The following is a 12,596-nucleotide window of genomic DNA, read 5'->3' on the forward strand; positions in this document are numbered from 1 at the left end:
TGCTACCCCTAGGAGACTAACATCGATCCTAACTGAAACTATATATGGAAGTGCCTTAGTAGCTAAGAATGTCTTTATTGCTCCCCCTAAACCAATTCCCTTAAATTTGGAAACTTTAAATCCCCTCATTTTAGGTTTAACCCATCGTTATGCTTATTTATGTGTGCTTGTGAGTCTGTGTGTTTGCATGCTCGTTTCCTGTCAAGTTTGTCTCTATTTAAAGCTTTGGTGTAAGCCCCAAGTTTTGTCATTCATCCTGCACATCGGGTTTGTGGCATCTGCATTCGCATCTCATCTTCAAGAATTGCACAAAGAAATAAATAAAAGAATTCAACAAAGTAATGCTCAATATAAGATTGATGATGATCGTAAGAAGAGATATAAAGAATTTGAAATTGGAGATTTTGTTATGGTATGGATTCGTCCGGAGCGGTTTCCCCAAGGAGCCGTTAAAAAGTTACATGCTAGAAGTGCGGGCCCCTTTAAGATAATCTTGAAAGTAAACAGTAATGCTTTTGTGTTAGACCTTCCTGAAGGCTTTAATATGAATCATACGTTTAATGTTGAAGATTTAGTAGCTTTCGAGGGACCAGAGTTAACCCTGATATTCCACTTCATAAAAAGCTTTGTGAGAACCCACCTAGTGAGATCCCCAACCTACCTCCACTCCCCAATTTACCCCATTTATCCATTGCGTAGAAGGTTGAAGCTATACTTGACGATGAAATCATTTCCACGAAAGAAGGTGGACGCCAACGGTACTTGGTGCACTAGAAAGGGAAGTCGGTGACAGAGGACACATGGATCGATCAAGAGGAGCTACAGAGTTTGGACCCAGATCTCAAAATAGAGATGTACGAGAGCTCCAGAGATTTTACTCGAAGTGGTCGAGCTTTCTCCCACTTGGGGAGAATGATGAGGACATCGATCCAAGGTTCAAACATGTGTATCGCCGGAAGCATCGCAGATCGATGGCCACGATTCAGAGCTTATATTTCTAGTTGTTTATGCATTTTATTTTTATGTTTTCCTATTGTACCCTTATGTTGAGTTGAGTCATGTTGGGGCCCTGAGGGCAATTTAGTCTTTATTTCTTCTTGTATGCTTGAGACCTATATATATGGGTCTTTTCTCTTGTAATAGCTAATGAATATTTGAATGAAAATTATTTTGTTTCTACTTCTTCTTCTTGTATGAGAGCTTGAGAAGGGAGAGAGCTCAAGAGGAGCAATTCGCAAGGCCCACCAGTCGTTGGAAGAGTCTGCGGCTCGTGGTTAAATTCTTCTATCTTCTCGTTCGTGTTTTCCTCCATCTCCTTCCCCTCCACTACAAGAAATCCCTCCTCAACCTCCATTGCCGCCGCCACTTGGGAACCCGCCGCCAACCACCACCTCAACCCCGGCCGGCCACCTTGCTGGCAACTTCCCCTCACCCACCCAACCCCTTCCCTACACAATTTTCAAATTTGAAATTTGAAATTTGAAATTTCGAATTCTTTCCTAATTTGGAACTCCAATTTAGGAAGGTTTTCAGGATGGAATTCAATTTCAATTTGATTTAAATTGGAGTTATGAAACCTATTGCCACGTCATCAACCTAAATTGGAAGCCCATTTTCCCTTGAATTCCCCTCTCTCCCTCTATGCATGCCGCCGACCCCCCATGGAGAAATTTCCCATTAATTGCTTGTTTAATGCCTTGACCGTTTTGAAATCATAATTTGATTTAAAAGATTTTTCCCTCCTAAGTTACTTAAAACTGAAAGTTACAGTTTTAAGAATTTTTAAACCTCCTCCTTTCCTCTAAGAGCCGCCGGCCACCCTCCTTGATGAGCCCCATTAATTGCTCATTAATCCCCCTTAATTACATTTGAAATTTGAAATTCTTTTCAAATAATTCCCTCCAAATTTACTAAAACCTAAGATTAATTTCAGATTTTAGTAAATCTCTTGCTACATTCACCCAACCTAAATCCCTTCTCACAAAACACCCGCCCCTCTCCCCACCGTGGCCGAACTCCCCCTTCCCCTAAGAAATCCCGCCGGCTCCTCTCTCCTCCTCCTCCTCCTCCCAATGCAAGGACTCTCCCTCACCGCCATTTAATACTCTTCTCCTTGAAGGATTCTCCAACGACAAGCATATATGGCGGACCCGGAGTTTGAGTGGGGATTAGTATTCAACGCCGACGGAAGCCTTAACATCCTACGATCCCCATTCTTTGACGTGGGATTTGAAGACGACTCCACCATTGAAGAGTATTTGGAACGAGTTGTGCCGATTATTTCCGACGTCATCGACCGCCGAAGTCCAAGCTACGATTGGAGCATCAACTGTCTACCGTTCCTGCCGTCCTCGCCACCGTCAACCTTTCCGTGGTTCAAGGCCGTTGGGTTTGCTACCGTCCTCGTGGCATCGTTGGGTTTGCTGAAGACTTTCTCCCGCTAACCCCTACTTGAGTGTGAGTGAGCAAGGTAACTCGTTGTGAAATTTCTAAATATTAGCCGTGGGATTCTATTTTACTCCGCATGTGCCTTATTGTGATAATTTCGAGAGCTATCGCTAATTGTGCCTAAACAACTAGTTGTAATTGCTTATCATAACAACTTTAACAATTGAGAATTCTTGAACCTCACCTTACGATATTTTAATCTTAAATTAGTATATTTTGTGATTCGTTATAAATTTCACGTGCAATTCTTGATTGTTTCACATCACTCAAAGGCTTCAAACCATGCAATAGCAGGAGCTCTACGCACCAAATATGCCTTAAGATTCATATCCTAACTGCTGCATACTTTCAGAATTTATTGTGATAAGTTCCTTTTCTTTTTTATAACCCAATGAGTCTAGATGACCTATATTGGCTCATTAGAAATCTGATGATAAAAAAATTTTTGTGGTGGCGTCCAATGATTTTCTAAATGTTTTCTTTTAGATTAATCAAATGGTCGCGACCAGAGTGATGATGATTGATTCCTCTATACTAGCCAATAGTACTTGCCATTTGGAACAGACCTATACAAGTTCAATTTAAGAAGACAAGTGCAAGTCTATGTTTCTAAGGTTAATTAGCCTAGTGCGTGAATTTTTAGGTTTATATCCAGTAAATTAACTAGATAGGATTTACAAATACTAAAAAGATCAAGAACACAAATAAAAAATAAACTTGATTCTAATAATACAACAACAACAACATCAAACCTTTATCCCGCTACGTAGGGTCAGCTACATGAATCATTTTTCTCCATTGTGTCCTATTAAAAGTCAAATTCTCGTTTAAATCTAATAAAGAAAAATCATTTCTAATATTTTCTAACCAAGTCTTTTTAGGTCTGCCTCTACCATTCTTAACATAAGTCAAATCTAATACCTCTACTTTCCTAACCGTCAGAAGACCGTCGTTTTATGAAAATGTATTTTAAATAATATTTACTGAAAATGTATTTTAAATACAACAAGACATGTGTAATACTTTTTAAAATTTTATATATCTTGAATTTCCAATTTATTCACTCTATATTGTTTGTGCAAAATTATTTAATTATTTATGATTATTTTCATGATTGTATATATTAATGAACTTAAGTCATTTAGTATTTTAGCAACTTTAAGCAAGCATAATTTTATTATTCAATTCATTAATTTGCTAATTATACTTAACTATGTTAATTATTCTATAATTTACTTAATCATGAAAAAGAGTTTAATGAATGATAATTTGATCAATCATTCTTAATTACGTCCTTTTTTATCTCAGTAAATTCCAAAAGTTACATATATTTTACTAAATTTGCTTAACTATGATAGTTATGTGTTAAATTGTTAATGATAATTAATTAGTAATAATTTACTTTTTATTTCTATTGGATTCACTAAATTGTTTACACATGATTTCATATATATCGCTAATATAACCATTAAATTATTTATAATATAAAATTTATTACTATTTACCAAATTGTCTTCCCTTTCCTCACCTTACTAAATGGAGCATATCTTAGTACGCTGATACCAATGTTTCAGATATTTCTGTAATGCTTTCTCTTGCCCTCTTCCTTGCCTCTATATAATGGATATAACAAGATGAAAATTTTATGGATTGGCGAAAGATATGAAAGCTTTATTGTAAAATCATTTTGAAGCGTTTTTGTGTAAAAATTAACGTGCTCGTCAAAATGTGAATCCTTGAAAGCCTCCACGTTGTGATCTCCTTCTCTCTGAATCTCTCTAGTAACTTTTGCACTGAGCTTTCTAGTATACTTTACAATCTATCTAGAGTAGAGATTGAACATTCATCTATTCATTAGTTGATAGCCTTAGGTCACCACCACAGTCTTCAAAGGTTAGAGCTTTCTTGCTAATTTACAAAATTTATATGTGCCAAGTCTTTGAGGACTTGAACATGCTAGGAGTTGTAAAGATTCAATTGAGGTGCTCTTGTTTGAACAAAAGTGTATGCACATGTCAGCTATGATGCACTGATATTTTTTCTCAAAGAAGTATGCAATGTCCGACACGTATTAGACATGATACACCTCCGACATGCCTCTGACACGTGTCAAACATGCCGAAGATGTGACTGATTAAAATAATATTAAAAATAAATCAAACACACGAGTCTGACGCGCGTGCCTAAAATATTTTATAATTTTTATTAAAAAAAAAAATTACATCTCAATTCTTTATTTAGTAAAAATAAAATAAAAATTAAATTTCTTATTTCCTCTCCATAGCCCAAAATCAATCGCCCGCATTCAATACCTAATTTCCTGAACATTCTCATTTTCATTTCTCTCTGATAGGTTGCGGCTAGAATTTCACAACAATGTTAGATGTTATCTCAATAACGACATCCAATGCAATCCCAACATCAATATTTCAAAACATCTCAACACCAAAGTACGACGTTGTGTTGGCATTGATGCTCTACGCCGGCAATTCTATGCCCACAATCAACCCCCATGCTTTCTTGACATCTCATTTGTCCAATATCATCTTAAACATTGAAGGCCAACATCATCTCGAGATCGACAAAATTGATGATGTCTTGACATCAATGCACCCTATATTTTCAATAATTAATGTGTCCCGTGTAAGAGTCATATCGTATCTATGTCCATGTTTGTGCATCATAGCATGTCAGTGAAAGAAAGTGCGTTTATAATTTCTTCGCAAACAGCTCAAGAAGCATGGGAGTTTCTCTAGTAGTAGTTAGTGGAATCTTAAGCAAAAGAGTTTTAAGCATGGATGTAAGCCAATTGGGTGCTAAATCAGGTAAAAATATGTTTTAGTCATTTGCTCTAAAGTTAGATTTTCTTTCCTTTTTTGTATTATTTACTTTAGTTTATGCTTGAATGTTCATTTGGTGATTCACATGTTAATACACTTGTGCGTGTAGAGTACATCAATTTACTTGTGCTCAAAGTCAATCGCTATCACATATAGCATACATATGTATTTGTAACAACATATCATTTTTATTGTAGACATTTGTTTGTGTTTGGTGATTAGTGATTTGATGATATTAGCTTGTTTAATTGAGTTTTTTATTCAAATTGAGCTTATAAGCTTGAATCCTCAGTCACTTGTTACATAATTTATATCATCTTGAATACTCTTATATTAATTTATCGCATCTTCTATACATCTTGAATAACTAAACTTGTTTGTGTTTTCAATTTAATTTTATTCACTGGTGGGTTTGAGCTAAAAAGGATATTGAAATAAGTTGAAAGTATCACATATAGCATGCCCATATATCCATAACATCATATCATTTTTATTGTAGACATTTGTTTGAGTTACTTTGGCATTAGTGATTTGATGATATTAGCACGTTTAATTGAGTTTTTCATTCATATTGAGCTTATAAGCTTGAATCTTCAGTCACTTAATATATAATCTATATCATCTTGAATACCCTTGAATTAACTTATCACATCTTCTATACATCTTGAATAATTAAACCTGTTAGTGTTTTCAGTTTAATTTTATTTAGTGGGTTTGAGCTAAAAAGGATTTCAAATGAAGTTGAGAGCATCCATGTACGCCAAATTTCCACCCCCACCGCCCTTTTGGTTACCCTAGACTACAATTTTAATAATTTAAAATTTTACATATGTTTCTATCCTATTTTTGTATAGCTTTAGTGCTACTGGTGGATGGAACTTCTGGCCTCCATGCAAGTACTCTGGGTTCCACTCCTAAAGTGTCCTAGTGAGACTTAAATATCTTTGAAGAGGTCGGGTATCAGTTTGAGTTTTTAGAAGCAAGAGCAACTGTTTAAAAGGCTGTATCACCCCAAAGTGACCTCAAACTGTCCCTCGAACAAAAGAGAAATAGCCCATGACCAAACTAAATGAGTATAAAAAATGAGCTTCCAATCAGTTTCAGACATTATCAACCCACGGAATCAATGGCCGGATATCCAGAAAAATCGGTGATAATGATTTCAAATATTCAGAAAGTCCTTTGCATTATTGTAACTGCAAGTTGATAACAGTTCCAAACTTCTCACACATTCTTTCTTGCTTTTTAAAAATCGCAAGGCAATGGAAGGAACATAAGAAAATGGATTCTACATTACGAAGAATGATTTCACCTTCCAGTCAAGGATGCAATTTCTGGCAGTTCCACGGGAAGTAGATGTGCATCTGAAATCAAGGAACAAAGAACATTTACAGACCACTAAAAAAGTTAAAGGACAAGCTACGAAGAAAATGAAGAACAGTGGAGGGATAGACATATATAGTTTTCAAAACGAATTCAATTCATGTTTATTATGGTAAATCGGTAACCAATAATAGAAACTTTTGAATTTATTGTTCTGATATCACTTTTATAGCAATTCAAAAAATTAAATAAGTGAAATAACAGCAGTTTTTGGTTGTCTGCAAGATAATCATGTGCTAATCAAGTTAAGAAATAAAAATTGAAAGGAGAGTAACCGTCATGATGTTAGTGCGGAAGATTACATGCAGAGAGCATTCAAAAGATTAGCAAACACGTTATTTTTACTATAAAGCAATGATTTTTTTCCACTTCAAACAAATAGATAATAACTTAATAACGAGTAAGACGATACAAACAAATGCTGCAATTACGAGTCAAGAAACTAAAAACTTTCAATCGTTTTGCTGAAAAGTACAAAGGTGAGCAAAGGATAAAAAATGACAAGGTTGGTACAGTTTTGTCAGTATCAGTTGATTATTCAGCAAAATTAGCCTAAGAAGTTCCAATTTCTCACAAGCGAATCACAAGGAGTCAATTCGAGCTATAAAGGAGTTGAACAAGACTGGTTTTAGACCCATCATCAAGATAACCCAATCTTTTTTTTTTTAGAAAATTACATGTAATGAAAAAGGATAATCTTATGCTTATTTCAGGTGGCATTTCTCATGCTTTTCTCACAGCTGTTATTTTTTTAAATATTATTGCTTCTTATGGATAAAAAGATTTTTGATTGATTGATGAATGAAATTAATTGCTTCTTCCGAATTGATCCAAATTGTGTATGCAGGCTGCTCCAAATTGTGTAAATGGAGTTGTCTTCCAAAATAGAAGAAATTTAGCATCTCTTTGTTTTTGAATAAATGAAATTAATTGCTCCTACCAAGTTCTTGTAGTATTTGAACAAAATTTTAGGAAGTTAGGATCTCTTTGTTTCTTTTTTTTATTATTATTAGTCTTTAATTTTATTTTATTTTTTCGTCTCGGTGCCAAGCATCCATAACTTTGGCTAATAAATGGAACGCATCTCCAAAATAGAAGAAATTCTAAGTCCATAATCCACTGTTTTTTGCACCTATTCATAAGTCACCGAAAGGATATCACTAGTATTAATCCTAACTAATCGGCAACAACACTTGCAACTACTAATTTCTCATGTTGTCATCCTTTGCACATGGCTCCTTCAGCTTAAAAAGCATGACAATTCATCTTTGTCTTCTTATAATAAAAGCAAGGACTATATTTCAACTTGTTATGAGCTTGTTTTGGTCATGATTAGAAGGTAATCATGCTCACTTTCAGTTGTTTTATCATTTCACTCGAGCTTAGCAACAAACTTGCTTGAAATAATTGAATTCTTAACAGCTACTAAGCTTTTGTATGACATCCATGTAGAATGGGGTCTCAAAAGTACTTATAAGGAGGCACAGAGTATAATACAAACAAAGCTTGATATTTGGTATCAATAATCACATAAAGATTTCTCGAATCTCGAATGATGAAATTAAATTTATTCATAAATATCCGTTGCATGCAAAGAAAGTAAAGTCTCTCCTAATAGAATTTGTTGGAGCCGCTTCTGGTCATGCACAAAGTCTCCAAATTGGACCCACAATGTTTCACGGTTGTTTTTTATAACACCTCTGTTAAGACCATTTTTGTCAAACACAATTGAATTGCTGAGAGGGCCTCATAACCATCTCTTTATTGTCTTCTCCATTCATCACTTCAGGGCCTTTACAAGTCTATGCTGGACTAAAAGTCTAAAACACGACATATCTTGATTTTTTAAAGCCCAAAACTCTTGAGCCCTCAAGTTTCTTGATCTGAAACTTCTTGGTTATTGTATTTGGCTCTAATACTTGTTGTTTAAAAAGAGTACACTTAACTTTATGCCACAGAAGAATTAACCCAGAAGCAAGTAATATGAATTTTCTGTAAACAAGTAATCAGAGCCAATTTGACACCTGAGCAACATCCAACTCTTGTCATTTAGCCTGGGTGAACTAACCATTCTTCTCTATAATTAATTAATTATTATCATTTAATTAATATCTACTCAGCTAATTATAAATAAAACATCAACTGGATGCATGCCGTAGACTCTTAGGACTATACATCATACATAGGACGACACTTACATCTTCAAGTTCAATGGCACCTCTATTTGTCAGAAACTCATTCAAGTTCAATGGCACCTCGATTTGTCTGAAACTCATTAAGTCCTCCTCAAGGCGACCACATAAGCCTAAATTGGATCCAAAACCATTTATAGCCAAGATCTTAAGGCTAGGTTTCAACTTCTAATAGTTATTCAACTAAATGCTGAGAATCAATATGTGTCTCTGAGTTTAGTTAACCATTTGTGGTCCTACCCAACGCATGCACTTACCTACATAAACCTTCTCTAGTTTCAACCACTTCTACTTCTAATTCAACCAAATCATTATAAGCCTTAGCAAAGGGTAAGACACCATTTGAGATTTTTCAAGATTCGACCCATAAAAAGCATATAGATCATGTACCTATGAGTCCGAAAATTCGTGCCCCAGCCTCTCCACGACCATTTCCTTTTAGTGGGCGACGAGAGTTTTAACAAGTTCAGGTTCCGGAGAATATTTTCAGAAGGCATATTAGTTTTCAATAAGAAATTACCCAGAGATTTCACCCTCATTTGAGGGGACTTCATGATTTGAGTTCAAGTTTCCTATAGGTGCAAGGTGCAAGCCCCTATAATTAATTATCCCTCCTGATAACAAGAGAGATATTTTGATTAACGATAGTCATTGAACAGATACGTAGGATCCAGCATATATTGAAAATTGAAATTTATCAACGTGCACTTAAAACGGAGGGTAGGGGGAATGACAATGAATCCGATCAAGATCCCATTGTTCCATCATCCCGAGTAATCATGTTCCCTAATATATTTAGTCATAAGAGGAAGTCGACCATACCTGACTGATGGATCTTTATAAACAGCCATGGGATGTGTCGTCCAATGGTACCTTATAGACTTGGGGTGAATGTTTGACTAAGGGGACAAATTTGAGTCCACCTTAGCTAACAAAGGGCGTTGTGCCCCATCGATTATACCATATTGATTCATTACTCAAGGGTTTAGAGCCAATGGGGTACATACGGACACTGGCCGAGACTGTAATTTAGTGGTACTATTTGGAGGCAAAACCACCCGCTCCGAGGGCCCCGACCATAACCGTTTACCATTGATGTCATTTGACAGCGAAACCATTGATTAAAGGACATGTGTCACGTCCTTACTGGGAAGTGCTTTTCACTAGACATTCACACTTTGTGTGCTGAAGTGCTTTTCAAATATATCCACCTCGACAAACTGTTATGAAGGGTGGAGAAATTTTTTCCCGTCCAACGCCCCGAAGTTGCATACTCGAGTGCCCCAGCGCTGAACGACAGAGAGCAGAGCGCCACAGCGGCCTAGATATGGCACCACAACTGCTGAAGACAGAGGCTTGAGCACCGCAGCGCTTCAATTCGGCGCCGCAGCTCTGCGAGGCGGACTGCACGGTTTTATTTCTCGTTTTCTGAAGGGTTGCGTCCCTTGGAGTTATTTTACTTGGTTTTCTCTTGTATTTTCAGTTAGGAAAAGATTGAGAACGATGCATGTGAGAAGAGAAGAAAGGAGAGCGTGAGAGAGAAGCGAGATCTGTACTTATTTCTCCTAATTTTCATTATGGATTTCTTGGTGTGGCATGTCTCCGTGATTTTTTCCCTATTTTGGATTTTTCCACGTTAAATCCTAGCACCCTTTACTTTTATGTTGCTTTTACTTTCGTGTTTGTTTCGTCGTTGTGGTGTTTACTCCTCATCCTTCCCCAACAGTTAATCTTGATATTTGAAAGTATTTTAAAAGGTAGGGACCCTCCAATGGATGATCAACTTTCAATACGGCTATCATCGGGGTGACATGGTTGTCATTTGAAAATATTTTTTTAGGAATTTGGAGATAGTTACAAGGGTAGAATCCCCTCAAGTTGAGATTAACATTCAACTCAACCATCAACGGGTGACATGGTTGTCATTTGAATATATTTTATAGGAATTTGAAGACATTTTCAAGGGTAGAATCCTCTCCGTTTGAGATTAACATTCAACGCAGTCATCATCGAGGATTAAAATATTTAGTTATTTGAACCTTGTCAACTTTGTTCACCCGATAATTGAGGATTGGGTTCAACAATAGATGATTATGCAAATGCTAGAACCGAGAGATTGTATTTTATGAAGAGATTCATTTAATGAGCCTTTGAAAGCCTAATATGAACTTTAATACTAAATATCCCAGTGGATTTATGATTAAGCATTCTCATATTAATTAAAGTCATGTTGACTCCAATCCTTTCAAGGAGGAGGATCAGACTTGAATATTTGACCTGCGCAACATTCTCAAACCTAAGCAACAATAGGAACACATGCGGGTATTCATATTTGTATAATGATGCGTGCATTTAGTATATTATGCATGATATACGTCATAAAGCATTCATATGATTGACAAGTTACGTCCATTTGATTGGTATGATGCATTGACAGGATTTGCATGATTGACATGTAGGATTATCATGCTTGTCTAAATGACGTCGTGGATCTGCATAACCGTCATAGTACGTTTACTAGTTAGCATAATGAACTTGCACGAATGATGTAATATATTTGCATACTTGCTTTCGTGTGAGACATCCGTATGTTGATTAACCTATGCTCGTGATGCATTTGTATGTTATAACATGTTTGCATAACGCATTACATCTTGCATGATGTGTATGTACAATGTATTCATGTATTATATGCATGTTCATATAAAACATTTATGTGATGATTCAATGTCTTCGTGTAACATAAAATATATTTGCATATCGGCGTGATATGCTTACATAATCTATTCCACATGTTGTAATGTATGTGTGCACAATGCATTTGTATGGTAGGTGGGAATGTCCATAACATATATACACATAACGTACTGCATATTCATGCTATATTTATATTTTTGGGTAACATGCACTTATGTCGTATTTGTATTGTACACTTGCACACTCTTCAAAAGCATTTTTAAGCAAATTCTCCATGCAAATTATTGGGATATATAATGGGATATTACATGTTTCTCGAAAAGACACGCTTCTCGATGCGTCGCATCTAAGTTTAAGAAATCATATTTCAATGCATGAGGGGGCATTTTAAAGTATTAAAAATTAATAAGTTGTGCGAGTGATTGTTATTTGAGTGTGCACAAGATTTCATTTGAGAATTTGCAAACATCTTCTTTTCGCATGTATGAGTATTGCGGATCCAGTGGCGTGTTTTGAAATAGAATTTGTTCATTGTGTGCAGGAAGAGTATTGTAAAGGTTATTTTTTTCCTCCAAGCTACCATATCCTTCAACTTAGCTTGCATAAGTGTGCTTTTTCCTTGCAAGTGAGTTGTATTCATTTGATATGATAACTTGTTACTCTATCCTTCAACTTATCGTAGCGAATCTCTCATTACACTACAAGAAAACAGCTCATTTCCGACAGAATTTCCGGCGGAAATAAATTCGTCGCAAATTCCGGCGGATTTTCCGGCGGATTTCCGACGGATTTTTTTCAACGAATTTCCGACATAATTTTTTATTGTTTTTCCGACGGATTTTTTTCGATGCAATTTCCGGCGGATTTTCCGGCGGAAATTAAAAATTAAATATTTTTTATTTTAAAATATAACTTAAATTATTGAATTAATTAAGTTAATTAATTTTTAATTTTAAATTTTTTTGTTTCTGCCGGTATCAATTAAGTTACTTATTGGATTTTTAATTTTAATTTTTACTTTTTAATTTTTAATTTT

At 35.6% G+C, this 12,596-nt stretch overlaps 1 protein-coding gene across 1 annotated transcript in view; it reads right to left on the minus strand.

Moving 5' to 3' along the window:
* Positions 1 to 6,600: 6,600 nt before the first annotated feature.
* The window catches only part of LOC110110412 (aladin), a gene marked incomplete at its 3' end in the record, with an annotated part of 28,622 nt that continues 22,626 nt past the window's right edge, over positions 6,601 to 12,596 (minus strand). Inside the window, 1 exon segment of the mRNA XM_020841877.2 lies at positions 6,601 to 6,652. Coding sequence (XP_020697536.2) covers positions 6,601 to 6,652 — 52 coding nt within the window.

This window comes from Dendrobium catenatum, unplaced genomic scaffold (genome assembly GCF_001605985.2).
Source record: "Dendrobium catenatum unplaced genomic scaffold, ASM160598v2 fragScaff_scaffold_199, whole genome shotgun sequence".
In the NCBI taxonomy this organism is placed as follows: domain Eukaryota; kingdom Viridiplantae; phylum Streptophyta; class Magnoliopsida; order Asparagales; family Orchidaceae; genus Dendrobium; species Dendrobium catenatum.